This window comes from Alosa pseudoharengus, unplaced genomic scaffold (genome assembly GCF_046254945.1).
Source record: "Alosa pseudoharengus isolate Yale_2024_CS ecotype anadromous, Long Island Sound unplaced genomic scaffold, YU_APseudo_1.1 YU_APseudo_1.1_scf_6, whole genome shotgun sequence".
In the NCBI taxonomy this organism is placed as follows: domain Eukaryota; kingdom Metazoa; phylum Chordata; class Actinopteri; order Clupeiformes; family Clupeidae; genus Alosa; species Alosa pseudoharengus.
Genome location: NW_027468848.1, coordinates 26763517 through 26782494, shown reverse-complemented (window position 1 = coordinate 26782494; position 18978 = coordinate 26763517). Strand labels below are relative to the sequence as shown.

The following is an 18978-nucleotide window of genomic DNA, read 5'->3' as shown; positions in this document are numbered from 1 at the left end:
TTGTCTGCGTCACCTGCTGAAGGCCGACCCTGACTCTTTCTCTCTCTCTCTCTTTCTCTCTCTCTCACTCTCCCTCTCTTCACAGATGAAGTCACCCGAAGTGGACCAGAGCCTCTTCACAGACAGCTACTGCAAGGTGTGCAGTGCACAGCTCATTTCCGAATCTCAGAGGGTTGCCCATTATGAGGTGAGCCGCTCTTCCCGTGGGGTCTGGGCCTCCAAACCCCATTATTCTTAGTCTCTCTCCGCTCTCCCTTTACACCTAACACACACACTCACACACACACACACACACACACACACACACACACACACACACACATACATTGCCCACCACTGTCTCCACAAACACCATAACCACCATCCCTCAGAGGTGTATAGGTCAGTGCGAGAATGGCCTTTGTGGTTGGAGTGGTTCACGCTGCAGTAAGTCCAGGCTGCTCTTGACTGAGAACAAAGGTGCGCTGTGTGTGAAAACCACAGGGTCAGAGCTTTCCAGAGGGCTGAAACTCCGCTGTGGCCACATGTATAGACCACAAGGCTGAGTCTATGGAGGGCTGCAGCACTCTCTGTGTTGCACTTCATTGTTATTTTATGTTAGTTTCGCTACATTCCTGGGAGAGCAAACAAAGGCAGCATAAGGGTTTTTCCTTTGAATTTCCAGAAAGGAGACTTCTGGGGTAAGCTATACTTCTGCATATCAAACATCTCCTATGCATCTGAATACAAAAAGGAAGGAAATACAGAATGCTCATGTCGTGAAGGTAGTAGAAGCCAGATACATGCAAGGTGCTCTTGAAGATTGAAAGTAGTACTATTGTAGAAACAACAAGGCTGCTTGGCTGACTTCAGGAAGGAACTAATGTTTACATTTTATATGCAGGTGTAATCAGACCATGTGACCACATTGTACTCTACATACAGCCCCTATAAGGTATTCTTCACATACCACAAACCTGAGGAAGGCTCAGAGGGCTGAAACCGGTCTGCATTTTTACCCACATTATGCCTTGACCTTAAATAAAGGGCTTTTAGGGGCAGCCGTGGCCTACTGGTTAGGGCTTCAGGCTTGAAACCGAAGCGTTGCTGGTTCGATCCCCGACCAGTAGGAAAAATGTGGGCGGGGGGAGTGGTCGAGCACTGCTCTCTCATGCCTACATCCACGGCTGAAGTACCCTTGAGCAAGGCACCTAACCTCTCACTTCTCCCCAAACGCTGCTGTAGCAAGTCAGCTCACTGCCCGGGGTTAGTGTGTGCTTCACCTCACTGTGTGTTCACTGTATGCTTTGTGTGTTCTCTAATTCACGGATGGGATAAATGCAGAGACCTAATTCCTTGTATACGCAAGTATACTTGGTCTATACATCTGATTTACATTTACTATTTACTTTCACCTATGCATTTTTGGAATGCTAGTGATTTGGTGTAGCCTGGAAGCCATCCCAGAATTGAACCGCGCCCACAACATTTCGGTCTGGACTTGTTCCATTGAGAAGCTTCTATGAAAACTGTGCGGACTAATCAAACCGTCTGGGCGGGATTTATACGATAATGGATTAATGAGCAATCATAGATATGTGAGCAACCGTGCCTAGTCATTCATGTCACCAGAGTGCCCTTTGGTTGATTTTGTTTACAACAAAATAGCTGTCGCTGGAAAAGCTAGACGTTTAGCTATTGTGCTATTGTGTCTGTTCTACAATATATTTACAGTGCAATCAGATAAAACAGATATTAAAGGAACACGCTGACTTTTTGGGACTAGCTCATTCACCGTATTCCCCAGAGTTCGATAAGTCGATACATACCCTTGTCATCTCCGTGCGTGTAGTTACTCGGTATGACACACCCACTGCTAGCCTAGCTTAGCACAAGTGCCTCGAAGTGACCGGCTTCATTAGCCTACACCTCCCAATAGTGACAAAAGAATTTCAGGTAACGCTTTAGAATAACATGTGCTTATTAGGTATTAACAGTGCATAATAAGCAGTTAACAATTCATTACTAACAGTTAGTTAACTGTTGTTATCCTTTAATAACATTAACTAACTGTTAACATGCAGCTTGTAAGTGTTAATAAGCAGCCTTTTAGGTTACTTACAAGCATATTTGTTAACAGTTGTAAGTGTTAACAAGCAGCTTGTTAATGCTTGTTAATGGTGTATAAGACAAAGAGGTGGATAACTAATACGCTTATAAGACCTTTCTTACCTATTTGTAGTAAATTTTGCAGCCCCCCAATCTAAAGCGAGGACCATGTAGCCTATAGTTCCACAAGCCCAACCTTCTATCTCTCTATACTATATCTCTCTATCTAGCTTGGTTTAGCTGTGAGAAATGCACCTTTAAAATTGTTGCAGTGAGCAGGGATCGAACCCCAGTCTCCTGCATCAGAGAGTGCATCGCTACCTATTGAGCTACACTACTTTTCTTGTTCGGCTGATGAATTTGTTTATTTTGATTCTATATTCCGAAAATATTCCGATGTTCTATATCACACTAGCTATGCTTTTTACAAATATGTTTCTAAAGGAAAAAGTGGTGTTTAATTAATGCAGAAACAGACCACGAATGTTCGCCTCTGTTCAAGGCAAACTGAAACATGTTTCAAATCGATCACGAACGTTCGCCTATGTTTGCAACTTTAAACCAGAGCTTTGAACGCACCCACTTATCGTCTTTAAGCCTCGGTTGCTAGGTAACCAAACTATATACAAAGCTGGCATATCTTTAGACTGCTGACAAACTGACAAACTGTTTTATGCGTTCACTGAACAAAGATTATGGAAATTAAACACCACTTTTCCATCAGAAACATTTGTAAAAAGCATAGCTAGTATGATATAGAACATCGGAATATTTTCCATCACCCAATTAGGAACAGTAGTGTAGCTCAACAAGTAGCGACGCACTCTTTGACGCGGGAGACTGGGGTTCGATTCCTGCTCACTGCAACAATTTTGAAGGTGTATTTCTCACAGCTAAACCAAGCTAGATAGAGAGATACAGTATAGAGAGATAGAAGGTTGGGCTTGTGGAACTTTAGGCTACATGGTCCTCGCTTTAGATTGGGGGGCTGCAAAATGTACTACAAATAGGTAAGAAAGGTCTTATAAGCGTATTATCCACCTCTTTGTCTTATACACCATTAACAAGCATTAACAAGCTGCTTGTTAACACTTACAACTGTTAACAAATATGCTTGTAAGTAACTTAAAAGGGTGCTTATTATCACCTACAAGCTGCATGTTAACAGTTAGTTAATGTTATTAAAGGATAACAACAGTTAACTAACTGTTAGCAATGAATTGTTAACTGCTTATTATGCACTGTTAATACCTAATAAGCACATGTTATTCTAAAGCGTTACCGAATTTCAATATTTTCCTATTTACATGCTGTGATTTGTATAGTTACAACATGTACAAATAACAATGTCAAATTTAAGCATATACATACAAACTATGTTTTCATTCAGGGAAATCAATGCTCCTTGGGGTTTGAAGAAGTAACACCGGAGCTTTTCAGGTGCTGCCTGCAAAACACTTCGCCCAAGTAGCTGTGCTTCGCTGGAATGTGAACAAGTATGTATAAGCTTACAAATGGGCTACAATTGTGTGCAGAGGTAATTTTCTCCCCTGTATCGGTTAAAACACGCCCCATGATCATGTCCCAATGGTGCAGTATGAGACTCAATTTCTGAATAGAAATAGAAATAGAAACAAAAAAAAAAATCCAACCTGCATGCACCTTTAGTACGCTGGGACCCGGATGTTTCAAGACAGGGTTCAGTCCATGCTTTGGGGGGGTATGGTCCAGTTCATGTCCAGTTCATGTCCGTCAGTTACAACTTGACCAACCGCCAAAGAAAACAAAATTAAATTGTTAGCCTGATGGTTGGAATTGCAAAAGTAATGGCTCCTGTCTGAACACCGGTTCTGCTTCTCACTCAGTGTTCTCATGCAGGCAGGCAGGTCCCAGGTGTGCTGGGCTGCACAAGGCTGCACTGGGCCCAGGATGGTGAGGAGGAGAGCTGTAATAATAGATGTTGAAGGGCCTCGTATGAGAACCTGTCAGGGCCTTTAAGTATTTATTACATTGCAGTGTGTGTGTGTGTGTGTGTGTGTGTGTGTGTGTGTGTGTGTGTGTGTGTGTGTGTGTGTGTGTGTGTGTGTGTGTGTGTGTGTGTGTGTGTGCGAGTGCGTGTGCGTGTGCATGTGTGTGTGGGTGCACCTGCCTACCCACTGAGAAAAAAACACAAGGTTTTTTGATTGGATCTCTGCTGCACTGTTGCCACGGCAGTCCGCCCATCCCTGTGTTTGCTATTAGCATCTAGAAACTGTACTGCATCGCTGCAATATTTAAGAGCTGCCTAATTAACGTTCTTGTCACATTTTTGTGGAGTGGCAAACAATGCTGGATAGTTCAGGTCCTAAATTATGTACGTAGTAGAATCACGCTTTGGTTACGGCAACTCAGAATTCATTGCCAAATTATGTAACACACACTCCTTGTGTGTGTGTGTTCGTGTGTATATGAGCCTCAAAGCAGGAATGGAAAATTGGGTACGCAAGGTGTGTGTGGACAAGTAATCCGAACAGCCTGCAGCAGGTATTCCAATAATTCAATTGTTCAGACAGGCATTTCAGATTGCAGGAAGTTGGCGTCTCTCTATGTGTGAAATATTCATTTAGGTTTTTTCCCTCCTCTCTTTTTGTCTTTTCCCCGGCCGTTCGCTCGCTGTCTGGAGAGCAGAGCCTGTGCCACTTGGACCGATGCCCCCCTTTGCAGATGGGACTTGTCTGCGCTCCATCTCCAAAGCATCTGCCTCCCCTCCCCTAACTCACTCTGACATGTTTGGGCCACTGTGACGGTGGCGGCGGAGCTGAACAAGAGTCAGAGGAGGAGGAGGTGGTGGGGGGGGGGGGGGGGGGTGCAGGGCCGTGGCGGCCCAGACCTGGTTCTTCAGATAGGGCTTACACCTCCTCCAGGAGTCTGGGTCTCAGGTGTCCCTGGCTGCAGACTGAGGTTTTGGCAGACATTTGGAGGACCTTATTTAGTTGAGATGTGGCTCGGATTAAAGTTCAGGTTACCGTCTGCCACGGCTGCTGCTCATTCCGCGGTTGCCGCCAAATGCCAGACATCAGGGATTTATCAAAAGCCTTTGAAAATCGAAGCTGCACTTTGGAGAGACCTTTTTTGCCTAATGAGACTTGGATTAAAGACCTTTTGGTGTCAAATTCAAAGTGTCTGTCTCACAAAGTAGAATACATCATTGCCATTGAATATGTACAGTGTTTTATAGTGAACCTCAGTGTCAGTGCTTGATGAGGCCAGAGCAGGTCGCGTTTTGTGCTTAATGCTTTGGATGGGTTTTCCATTTCAATGAGCTCGAAGTGTCTACTTCTAAGCCATCACATTTTAAGCCTGTGTCCAGAAGCATTAGTTTTGAGGTTTAAAAGTTGGCATAGTGCTTTTAAGGTGTTTTTGTGTTTATCTATGAAATGTGTTCAAAATGATCTGCAATTAGACAATATGCTCACCCTGACATGCCATGTGCAAATGTTAAGTAGATGCTTGAGAGAGGGCCTCTCATCTTTCTGTGGAGTGTTTACTCTTTAGCTATTTATTTCTATCTATTATATCTATATTCTGTACACTTGCGCTTTGTGGCCAACGTCAATGACAAACAAGTGTTGTGGTAAAAAATTAGCAGACTGCTCATTTTCAAGACTATACTGTAGATGTGATGAGACATGTCTTGCAAATAATATGCATTAATAGTTTAACTATAATGCTTGAGGCTGAAATAGAATTTGTGATATAATAAATTTTTGCAGCCTATTACCGACACAGGAACTCTGTTATAACAGTAGTGTCAAGAAGAGCACATACCCCACAACCCCCCCCCCCCCCCCCCCCCACACACACACACACACACACACACACACACCACCCCTCTCTCTCTCCTTGCCTGTAGCCTGTGTTTGTAGCCTAGGTTCACTCGACTCCCAGATCCAGTGCCTTCCGCTCCTGCATATGCATGAGGACCAGAGAGGAGAGAGCAGACCAGAGTGACCAGAGGGGTCTTAGTATCTCCCGGTCAGGGTGATATCATCGGCCGTCAAGGACAAACCCTCTCGTCTCCGCGACGCACTGAATGATCATCGTGACCCAGTTCTCTTTCCCCTAGCCGCCATCTCCCGACCTGTCCTTGCGATCGCTGCCCCGCTTTCAGACCTTTGTGCTGCACTGGGGGCCAGGCCGGGCTAATTCATATTAGATATAATTAGATGTCAAGTGTGTCTCTTCCTATTATCAAGACAACGGTGCGGTCATAGATTGCACTGCGCTGTGCCAGGAGCGGACTTCAGCGGCTGACCTCAGGAGTCAGATATGTGCTTTTCCCCTCGTTCACTGGGGAATGAATTGATTTTGGAACTATGTTAACCCATGATATTGAAGCCTAACTTCCCGGAAGAACGGCTGAGGACAGCTGTTTTTATTCCAAATTGCGTTCCGGCCTCCCAAAGACCATTGATATTCCGTGACAATGGGTAGCCCAAGTGACACAGCTCTTCATTGTGACTGCGATGGTTGCATCACAATGATTAAGGAAATGGGTCCCCAGTAGATTCAAGTCCCACATGGGATCCACGGTTATTGTCCCTCTCTGTCCTTCTGATGTGGTGGGAGGGGGCGGTTCCCTTCGCCTTAACCACTGAAAAAATAAATAGTTCATTATGAAGGACTATGGAGGATGTATTGATTGGACTGCTCCTATAGCTAATGGGTCCCGCCTGCCTGCTGTGGGTTGACCTAGGAGGGCACTGAGTTGGAAAATCTAAAGTGGGAGCAGGCGCAGGGAGCTATACAGCTCATGCATTTCAACTCTTAATCAAAGTGTCATTGTTTACTGTCCTTGAAAGATGAAGCGTTTGGGCAGCACAATCAATGGTGTGTCCCGTCCAAATCCATTAGGGTGCAAGACTGTTTCAATCACAGTCCTGAAAATGGGAACAGTGTGGTGAAAGAATGGAGCGATCATAATGATATCTGAGGACACTTTCTAATGAACCCCCCACCCATCCGCCACCCCATACACACACAAGCACTCACACACACACACACACACACACACACACACACACACACGCACACACACACACACACACAAACACACTCAGGGAAAGAGAGAGGGAGAGGAAATTTGTCTTCTGATGTAGTTAGAGCTAGAGAGTGAAAATAAGCACTGAAGCTGTCTGAATGACAGAGAACATGAGCTGCACCAGGTTTTTATGGGCGTAAGAAAATATTTAGTTTGCACTTCAGACACCCAACACTGCACCCATTCTATCCATTGTACGGTATAATTAGGGATGGTAAAGAAATCCAACAGACTTGTCAAGTTCCCTTTTCAAAAGTGCCTAAAAAAAAAACACAGTGCCTACCAGGGCTGATCAGACAGGGTTGGCTTGACGTGTTGACAGGATGTTCACGCCAAATGGCAGACTGTAGACTCAGAGTGTTATGAGCTAGGCCTGAATCGTATCAGTCTGTTCTTAAAGCACCGGAGAAGCTATCTGGACTCCACACCTGATCCCATCACTTGTACATATCACAGGAGCTCGGCAATCTCTTTATCTTCCTCAATTAAACCCTGTAATGGTCAGGATGAGCATCATGAACTCTTCCACGGGGATGTGTTCTCAGTGACACTGGTGTGGCTTTTGGAGGAGGTTGGTGGAGGACTTTTCCACAATACTCCCTGACCACTATATCCGGAGGGGCGGGTGAAGGCTCCAGCTCATCCTGATGAGAAATGACTCAATAACATATTTGTTCCATGACCTTTGTGGACCCAATCTCTGTCCATGTTCAGATCATTGGCCAGACCTCCTGTGTAGGACGCCGACTAATTTGATGCTGATGAACATGCTTAGGGAGCCCATAAATGTCACCTTCGCTCTGGCCGCAGATTCCTCATGAGGCAAGAGCATAAATGTCACATAGGAGTCACCAGCTCTCACAAAGCAACATACAGTATTAGCATCCAAATGATGTGTTCTTTGGCTCTTGAATCAAATTTAATACTTTTTCTTGTAAGACATTTTGACATGAAGAAACAACAGAATGTTAAAAAAAGCCTATGCTCAGTGTTGCCCAGCTATCCACTAAAGTTAGCATGTAAACCAGCTCGCACCGGGGTGGTAATACCACTTTGTACCACCATGTCTTAAAGGTACACCTTTACGAAGCCAATTTGATAATAAACAAACTTGTAATAGGTGAATCGTTCACCTAGAATAGCTGTACAGTAAAAACAGGGCAGAGCTAGTGAGCGGAGCTGAGCGGTGCGAATATCCCGCTCTTCGCTCAAGTGGCTGTTCACTCGGCCGCTCATCCGCTCAAATTCACGTCAGGCCGTTCAACTCAATTTCGCTCCCCGCTCCACTTAAAAATCCTCCCGCTCCAGTGAAATCGCTCCATGCTCACTCCAATTTAAAAGAGGGAGAAATAATCTATAAGCCGAATTGTCACCTTAGAAAACTTAAATCCCAAAGAACCAGGAGCAATGGCAATTTCACTCATAGAACATTTATTTTAAAATATAATGCAACACCGATAGTGCAACAACGAACAAGCTTGGCAACGTCAATACACATAAGCCTAAAACTAAAGGGATCAGTGGGACTAATTGCCTAACAGGCTTAGCATCCACGTTTTACTTCAGCCTTACTTGATATGAAGCATATTCAAATTGCTCACGTTTTTCTTTGCTCTCCGTAGCACACTCATGTTTCCGCGAAATGTGTCTTCTTAAATTCCAAAATGAATCTTTACTCACTGGAACAGTGTCACCACATGGTTGTTCTTGCTCTACATTGTTAGTATCTAGTTGTTTGGTAGGAAAAGTACGCTTGCAGGCCCTATGACTTTCAGTTTCCTTTCTAAAATATTTAGCGACTCCATCCCCATCAACAAACTTACTATGGCCAATATCTTTGAAATTTAACGGTCTTGGTTTCATTAGGAAGACATGAATTCTGGGTGGATTTGAGCATGCCTCAGACTAGTGGTGTGAGCGGTATGGGAGCGAAATTGGAGTGGACCAGAGCGGCCGCTCCGGCCTCTAAATTAAAAAGCGTTCCACGCTCAAACAAAATTCCATCCGCTCACTAGCTCTGGTACAGGGGGCCTAAGTGTTATGGAATTATTATGTGACCGCTTTGAAGACAATTCATAATATACAGAATTACACAACTCCTATAAAACATGTTGAATCATGGTGCCTTAAATCTTGTCTTCTTTCATTTTATGTTGTCAGCTTAATCTGAAAGCCTTTCTGTCTTAGTCCATATCTTGAATATTCTTGGGCCTCCCTTGCATGGTGATCAGTCAAAAGAATATGCAACTATGATAGCCATGTATGTGCCATGTGTTAAACGTGCACTCAACCCATTTCTGAACATATTGAACAGGTTATTTACAGAATACAATCCTGATGACAAAAGAGAGAAATTAACTAATGAGATGGCCAACCAAAATAGCTAGAGGTCCCCCCCACTGTGTTGGATTTCTCTCCAGATTCCAGCATGACTCAACGTGTAATCTGGTCACTTCAGCATGTTCTAATCAAAACAAGCAAACATTAGAAATATATATTTTTTAAATCATGGCTTGGGAAAGTTGCAGCATTCCATAATATTTCTACATCCTACTGATGAAATGGTTTATTTCTCACTATTAGCTCCAGTTACCAGGAGATTCCATCCATTGTTGTTAAGCGCACAGTAAATGAGTATTTAAACATATATTGAGTGTCTCCTATCAATATAATCATCCACGTTTCATGCTAACTTTTAACATGCTGCTCTGAAGCTCGGAGACTCAAGTTGCAAATGTGTTTTCTGATAGAACGTCATTAATGCCGGTGAAGTTAGACACTTCTGAACAAATTGCATGATGAAACTACTAATGGGCAGAACAAAAGGGATCTAAGGCCGTGGGGAATTACTGTAGAATAAGGTGGGTTGTCAGGACGTTGTCAAAAGAAGGGAAAGCTTGCCATTTTAATAGTCCCTGAGTGTGACAGGAGCCTACATTTATTTCATTATTTAGTGAAAGCTGAGCATTAATTTGGAGACCTGCATTACTAGCAGAGTTCATTTGTGGAGTGTGGCACACACACTGCAGGTTTCAAGAGGCAGAGTAAGACTTTGTGCTTGGATTCCTTCTCATTAATTAATTTGTATAATGATTTGATTTTTCATCACATTTTAAAGCATTATATCTTTACAGACAAGATACTTTTTTTAATTAATGACCCTCCAGAGAGACAGTGAAGCTGACAGATGAGGGTATTTAGCTCATGTTTGAGGACAGTTTTTTTTTTTTTTTTTTAATTTACAGGTTCGTAACGGAGTAGTGCATACAGTCATTTATACTCTGGCCTCCCTATGAACTTGTCACTGAGTAAAAATGCACATTGACTTAGGAGTACGCCTGTTCGTATTTGGAGTCGGATGTGTAGCACTTATAATAAAAGGTATTTTCACATAGCCTGAGAGCTTCCAAAAGCCCACTGAGACGTACCATGAAAGAGCAGCTTCCCAGCTTGAGGGAGTGTTGCTTGACTGGATAGAGCACCTCCATCTCTGGCTAGTCAAGGTCAGGTTGTTATGGCCGAGGAGCAGCACATTAAGTCTGTAAGGATGACAGAAACTGGGTCAGATGGTGTTATTTATGAATAGTGTAACATTCTGTTCTTTAACATTAATGGGTTTTTTTTCTCAGAATCCATATAACTCGCTACTGTATGTCCCTAAAAGCAGACCTATTTCCACATATTAGCAAAAGTAAGCTACTTAGACATTTTAATGGCAACTAATCATCTCTATATTATGCTATATGATATTCTTTTTTCTTCTGAAGCTAATAAAAGATTAGTAATTATCATTCTAGTATGTTGATTTCACATGCAGTGTCTATAGTCTTTAGTGCTGTCCTGTTAGAATAAAGTTAACAGAAGTGGAATGGGCTTGTTAGCAGTTCTACGCCAATGGTTTCTCTCCTATGTTTCTTTCATTCGGTGGAAATGGATTTAGTTTCGGTGGGTTTTTTAAACAGCGAGAGGCTCTAACTGTGGTGGCCCAGTTTTTGTGACAACACTCTGTCAAGTGTCCGCGGATGCGTGTCCCTATTGTCTACTGATCTGCCGGCTGCACAGTACAGGTGTAACTGCCAAGAAGCTGCTGGCCCCTATCTGAGATCCCACTCAGCAGTGCACACTAGGCTGTCTGAATGTGTGTTTGTATGTGTGTGTGTGTGTGCGTGTCCTCGTGTGTGTGTGTGTGTGTGTGTGTGTTTGTCTGCCTGCCTGAGAACGAGGAGTACGAGGAAGTATTGAACGGCATTTCAAAAATGAGACATACCGTATGATCACATGTTTTAGAACATTCGGCAGGAATGTGACTTTGAGTTCTGCTCTGTGTGTGTGTGTGTGTTTTCAGCTTTGATACTACTGCAGTGTTCCTCGTGCAGTGTGTTTTTGTCTGTTTGAGCTCTGATGCAGCAGCAGGGGTTGTTTTTTATTTTTCCAGGGCAGTGAAAAAGATGAGCAAATAGGTATAGAGGCATCATGGCAGCCATCTTGGCTCCAGGAGGGTGACGTATCACTCCTTGTCAGTCTCCTGTCACTCCTCCAGTCTCGTTCCCCCTGCTCCGTGCCATTACTAATCACACCATCCTCTCTGCGCCCAGATTCTACTTGTCAAACAAATTAAATCATTCCTAAATGTCCCACCAGCCTCTGTTTTGTGCATGATACAGTGCAACCTGTCCTTTTCAAGCGTTCTGGAGATACTTAATGTAAAAAAGTGGTTGGCGGTGTAGCCATGTGTTAAATTGCAATTGACAATGCCCTAGAAGAACAGGAGAACAACAACTGGCAGTGAGGCACAGCCCTCTGTGCTTTCATCAAATTAAGGCTGTGACATGTATTTATCACAACATGTTTACTTTACACTTAGGTGCCTTTTAAAATGAAGGCTGTCAAAGTATTAGGCTGTGTTTTGTTTTCAAACGATGTTGTTAGTCGTTAACTCCATTGATAATTCATGTATTGTGTATTCGGTGTGCACCTCCGGATAAATTGGATATGTTATTTGTTGTCTAGTCAGGACAAGCATACTGAAAAGTTGACTGAAGTCTTCAGTATGTTTACATTCAATTCCCCAGAACAGATGGAATGTATATTCTTTTGTTATCTTACTTCTTACTGTAAAACACTGCTCATAGCCATACATACTGTAGATAGTTAGATTGGTTCTCCTTATTAGCCTCACGTTACCTTAGTCAAGTAATCAAACTACAACTAACTGCATATAAAAGTGTAATGTTTGCTGAATCCGCCCTACCTTACATGTGCGTGATATTTCCAACAATATACTTCTAATGTTGTTCAAGGCCCTCTGTATACATTTGTTTTGAACAGTGGGTTTAGACAAGATATTCTTTCTTGCCCTTTTCTGTTGACATTTTAGTGTTATTAAAAGGACTATGCTTTATGACCGTGGCACTTCCAAAGAATTCACAGCGTGAAGGCACTCGGGCCATGTCACACCAATTAGTGCCTTGCTTATAATAGCCTGCATTCTAATGCCATAGCATCCCGTGGCTCACTGAAGCAGCAATGGGGACAGTTTGCTGCCTGGGTAGCCTTATCTTTTAAAACCTGTGGCAGGATATGAAAAGCACAGTATATGTGTGTGTCTCTGTACTCAGGATAATGAATCAATGTACAGTATATAAGCCAGGTTTTATTGCCGCACTCTGTATAGCTAGTGATAAGATTAAGTGTTTTTTGTTTCACCATTACCTATAAGGAGATGAGAAATATGTGTGTGTCAGTACTTCAGCAATTTGATCACCATCATTATACATGTCAGATCCACTGTGGATCACTACTGTGCTTTAATGTAAAGCCATTATGTAAGTGGCTGCAGAGAATATTTTTGGCTTTCAATCTACATTCAATATCCACAATGTCTCAATCAAAATCTGTTGAAGTTTACAATGTAAATACTTTATTTCCATGAACATTCAAACATTTCATTATGTGTAATTGATGTCCATGAGATGCCTCTTGAAGTCATCTGAGGTATAACTGCATAAACACAATTTAGAAAGGCTGTGCAGTTCAGGTCCCATAATTCAACGATCATCTTAACCATGTAGTCCAAGACTCTCTCCATAGACCTCCAGATCTTGTCTGAAGTACAGATATGACCAGCAGTGTTGAAACACTTTCATAGCATTGAATGAAGCAGGAAGCTTTTGACCTTCACTATGCAGCCAAACCCAGTAGCAGAGTGACCACATTTGACCAAAAACCGTTATCCTTTCTCTGGTCTGGTGGCCACTCTTTAGATCGGGAAGGATGTGAGGATCTTCTGGAAGTACAGCCATCTTATTGTGTTATATTGATCATGTATTTGTGTTAGAGACTAAAATAGAGGTCGTACCTAATTGACTTCCTGACTTTTACACAGCAAAAAATGAATTCTAACCAAGTGTTATTAATCTTATAATAAGATCAAAAAATCTATTTGGTATCGTTTTTAGTATGAAAAGACTTACCTAGCGCTCTCTCGAAAGATCATTTTGACTTAATTTAAGAAGACTTTGACTTATTTTAAGGAGTCGTATCAAGACAAATTTACTTAACGCACTGGCAGACAAATTTGCTTGTTTTTAGGACAAATTTGCTTAATACACTGGCAGAAAAATTTGCTTGTTTTCAGGATGAAATGTCTTAAAAATACAGTAAGTCAAACTTTTCTTAAATTAAGTCAAATGATTTCACAAGAAAGCGCTAGGTAAGTCTCTTTATACTGAAAACAATACTAACTAGTTTTTTTTATCTTGATATAAGATTAATAATCTTAGATTGGTTATATTAGAAAAGCAGTTTTTGCAGTGTACTAGGCGGTGTATTGTAAACTCTGACGTGGGGATGGAGATTCTCTTGTTTTGTAAGACACTAATTGAATTCTCAGGGCTTAGCCTTGAGTGCTGTGTTTGATGAAACCCAGACAGAGCTTATTATCACTTGACTCACCACCTCTGCAGAAAAGTCTTGTGATGGAAGAGTCAAGCTATGGTCACGCTTGACAGCAGGACAGAGACGTCATCATTGCTAAGGTGATGGGTGATCGCAGCCATATATTGTGAAATTCCTGGGAAAAGCCTGGTCTGCTGTAGCGTTTACAGGTTCGCCTCTATATATTGAGGTTCACCTGTAAGCATCAGTGATCCAGAGCATGCAATCAAGACAAATCACATTTTGATTCAGGACTAGTCTCTCTGATTGCCCAAGAGCGATCCGATTAAACAGACCTAAAACCTATAGAAAATCTAAATTTAATGTTCCAGGGTTACTTTAGCCAATGTGATGTCCTTTGCACTTGCACACAGTATTTTTTCGCTGTGTCATTATGGGCTGTTGCATGTTGAATGATTGGCAAAAAGAACATAGACATGGACTGTGATACATCAAAGAGAAGCAGTCTGAATAAGTATCTGCATGTAAGTGTCCTGTTTTTGTGACATTGTAATGAGACATTTAGTCTTTATTTTGGCTTTAGCTCGGCTTTGAAGTTGCCACTGCCTAGCCCCTGCGTGTTGGTGAGATCAAAGCAGAAATTTGCTCTTTCATTCCCACATTACGGAATATCACACTCTTAACAGAAATAGTGAGGTGTGAAGCCAAATCCGCTGTAAGTAGCAGTCCTCATATCCCCCGATGTGACAGCTAGCCTTTTGCCCTGACACTTTCGATGACCTCTCCTCGGGGCAGAACAAGCTTGACATAATAAGTGACATCAGACCTCTCCAGTCCCGTGAGGGGTCGGGGATGGCGTAGTTTCAGAACGTTCACCCCATGTTGAGGACCTCACCTCAATGGACGCACACAAGTACAGTACATACAAGAGTCCTCACTTTGAAATGGAGAGTGCTATGGTACGTTTGCAGAGTGTGGAGATAGAGTTGGGCGATTGGGGATATCTTTTTGACCTTGCGAGAGCTGCCAAAGGGGCCATTACTCTCTGGCCGATTGGTTGGCGTGCCGGTAATGGATTTTTCCTGAATTTCCGATCCTTCGCTCTCATGCCAGGCTGGCTGCCATTCAGCCTCAATCGGCGCCCTCATGCCGAGGCTATCATTTAGTGTCATTTCTGTCAAAAACTGACCACTAAGGTCTCTGGATCTAATCTCCTAGCAGCAGTTGACACACACACACAAACACACACACACACTCCAATGAAAATCACTTTTCTTGCCCAACGAGGGTCCATCTCTACCCTGTGGCATTTCTGGCTCCATTGGCTCTACCCTGTGGGATGTATCGTTGCTGATGACATCCCTGTCAGGACTGCCTTTTATACAGAATTCTTCCCCAGGTCCCCGCCAGAATTTCACTCCTCAGAGTGTAGGTGTTAACCTGGAATGCTCCTAGACCCACACCTGGGATGACTCTTGACTGTTTTATACAGGTCAAGAGTTACAACAGCTGCCTTATGCGCTGTTGTAAAGCCATCAGGTCGATGTTCAGCATATAAAAGAGCACCCTGTTCAGACGTGCTACAGTTGAATGCACCATTAGCGGTTTCATATGATCACATTCACATTGCCAGGGGCCCAGTCCGTTACCTCACAGGGCCTAGTTAGGCCAATGCCAAAAATACCTGTCACTGAAAGCCTCATTAGCACTGTACCACCATATTTGGCTAGCCGGATCTTGACATAAAAAACTTTATACTGTAGTAGAGTTTTGTTTTGTTTTTTGTTTTCTTTTTACAGTGCATTTGCCATCTCTTTGTCTGCCCATCTGTATTGTGTACTTCAAATTCAATAGTGGAGCTTTAATTACCGAGAGCTGTCAAAAGTGGTTGAGTGCATGGGGTAAACAGTCTTTAAAAAGAAGGCCCTTCCTTCTGGTTGGATTATCCATTTCTGTAGTTTCAATGCTACTGGTGGCTAGTGGACGTTTGCTCTGTATTTTTCACTTTACAGACCTGAGAGCTCAGTGACACAGCCTCAAAAATTGGTTCCCAAGAGAAACAAAGATTTCACAGAAACAAACTCCCCGTTTAATCTGACAACACTTGTGCATTTGTAATATCAGTTGGCAAATTCCCACTGTTCCACTAAAAGTATCCAAATGCCACCATCATGGTCTACAGAGATGTGGAAAGAAAACAATCTTTCTTTCAGTGCTCCATCTCTTTGCTCTCTCTTCTCTTTCTCTTTCTCTCTCTACTTTCTCTTTTTTTCAAATTCCCCCTTTTCTCCCTTTTCATCAGGAAACACAATCCTGCACACCCACTGTCAAAGGCCATGATTTGAGATAAACTGAACAGGGAATCAATTCTCTCCTGCTCTGAGAGTGCCCCTCCTGTCAAAGCAGAGGAATCAATGGCTTTGTCATGTGCTTCCTGCACTCTATTAACAACACCAGCAGTGCTAGTTAAGGGCCAAGCACCAGAGGTGTGTTTGTCAGGGACCAGCCACTTCTGTGTTCATTAGTTTGTTCATTGTGTGTTTCATTAGTTTAGCAAAGTGTTTTTGAGATTAGGAAGCAGATTTATTGGAAACAGATGAATAGCAAACAGATCAATCAACAAGTCATTTAGTGTTTGTGAAGTGGAATTTTTAATGAACTTTTTAGAATATCCCAGTCCCGTTTTTTCCCATTAAATATCGATCAAGTTTTTGAAACAGTAGACAATCTACTGATCTTGAGATCTACTAGCCCATCATTTAGTTTGAGGTGTTATCATGGAAGGCCATGACAAAAATTTTTTCACTGGTGTCACTGATGTTAGCCTTTTAGCATAATATATATAAGTATACACTGTATAGTAACTTTTAGCATCATGAAACTGATAAATGGACCACTTTTGCATTAGATGTTTCATTAATAAAGTAAAATAGACTATTATTTGATCAGTTGTCCATCTCACAGTTTGTTAACAAATTCTCAATTTCAAGGAGAAACTTAATAGAATATGACATGAAATGATGCGATGAGTGATATATCATGTCTTCTTTCTAGATGAAATATCTTTATTTTGTTTAAGTCGTTTTCTGTGTTTGTCTTTTCAGAGCCGAAAGCATGCAAATAAAGTCCGCCTGTATTACATGTTACACCCTGTGGATGGAGGTTGCCCAGCTAAGAAGCTCAGAACAGACAATGTGAGTACACAATATTTGTATTGCTTTGTTTCTGAATTATTCATCACGAGAAAAGCATATTGTATAGAACACAATGCCTCCTTGCCTCCTTACACATTTATACTTCATCACGATCACCCAAGCTGTTAAAAATTGCATAGCCCGTTGTGTATAGCCGATCTTGGAAACCTTTGGTCTTAATGGACTCTCCAGCTATTGATTTTCTTGACCCTACTCGCTTCTGTCTTGGCAAGGCAAACTGTTAAATAGTGCTGCATTTATTGGCAAGACTGAACCCAGAGCACTAGGATGTCACTGTGGATGTTCATCAAGTCAGAGAGTGTGAGACAGAGAGAGTGAGAGACAGACAGACAGACAGACAGACAGAGAGACAGAGGTACGGACAAATGTGCAGTTGAAGCATAGTACAACAAAAATTTGACAGCTACAATTATGCCCTCCTGTCAGAGAGAAACGGCAATAATGTGCGGCTGTCCTTGAGTGATGGAGAGACTGAGAGGTGCCGGTGATGGTGTGTGTGTGTGTGTGTGTGTGTGTGTGTGTGTGTGTGTGTGTGTGTGTGTGTGTGTGTGTGTGTGTTAACGCCTGCACGCCACAGCTCAATAGCGGGGGGTTTTGGAACGCTAAGATGTATGAGAGTGACTCACTGAAGCATTCTTTTCTGGGGCCTTTTGTTGGAAACTGTCAATGCCTTCACTGCGTGCCTGCCTACCCAGCTCTGGTCCTCACCACCCTGCCGTTTGAGCAGATGCTTCATTTCTGTCACAGTGTTCATAAATAGATCTACAAAAAACCCACTGTAGGAGGCAAAATCTCCACTAATTGCTTGTTGGTAATCAAAGCCAGACATCATTGGTGATTTACAGCGAGGGCGCCGTGTAGCAGTTGACTTGTCTTCATCTTGTGCAAGGGGGTTTAAAACCCACACACCATGACGCGCTTGGTATCATTTCTATTTCTTCCTCCCTGCTCTCTCCATCAACTGAACAGTTGCGTCTTCATAGAGTTTATGTCAGTGCCACAGGGTGCTGTAATAATGTGCGGGTGATTGAGACAGCGCCGTGTCAGGTTGTGTAAACCCGAGACGCGTCCGATGGGCCCCCGCCATAATTATTCCACAGGCTGCCACCTATCAGTCACCAGCCGTCCTCCTGCACCCCGAGAGAGCCCTGCCTAAAAGCAACACGGCAAGATACACACTGAGAGAGAGAGAGAGAGAGAGATCGAGAGAGAGAGAGAGAGAGTTCCTCTCGCTCAGCCTGCCGGTGCACCCTGCTCCTTCGCTCTCCAGGTCTGTGATTAGCATTCATCACCTGCGGATGTGACAGGCACCCATGTCCGGAGATAAGATAGGGTTACAGGTCTGATTGGACACAGGTAGTGATGCTTCACTAAGGCGCCTTCTGAGCACTGGAAAGGCAGTGGGGGAAAAGGGGTGGTGGGGGGATTGTATCCATCATCCTGATGGCCGTATACAATTAATTTTAGCTATTTCGAGCCTGATGGGAGCCTCTTGCGGTTATTTCCAGCTGCAAGTTGTCAGGTAGCTGGGCACCTTTGGTATCCACCTTTTCCGGTGGGTACTAAAAAAATAAGGTGGGTAAAACAGCGGCGGAAGTAGTATACCTACGATATTTTGTGTGCTAATTAGCAATTAGCAATCATTTTCGGGCTATTATGTAGTGTACTGTGTAAAGTCGCAAATCTTTATGAGACATA

At 42.9% G+C, this 18978-nt stretch overlaps 1 protein-coding gene across 1 annotated transcript in view; it reads left to right on the top strand.

The window, feature by feature from the left end:
- zmat4a (zinc finger, matrin-type 4a) overlaps window positions 1-18978 on the top strand; it is a 75263-nt gene that overhangs the window by 13032 nt on the left and 43253 nt on the right. Inside the window, exons 2-3 of the mRNA XM_076270312.1 lie at window positions 86-187; window positions 17170-17259. Of these exons, the coding sequence (XP_076126427.1) occupies window positions 86-187; window positions 17170-17259 (192 nt within the window). The remainder of the gene's footprint in view (window positions 1-85; window positions 188-17169; window positions 17260-18978) is intronic.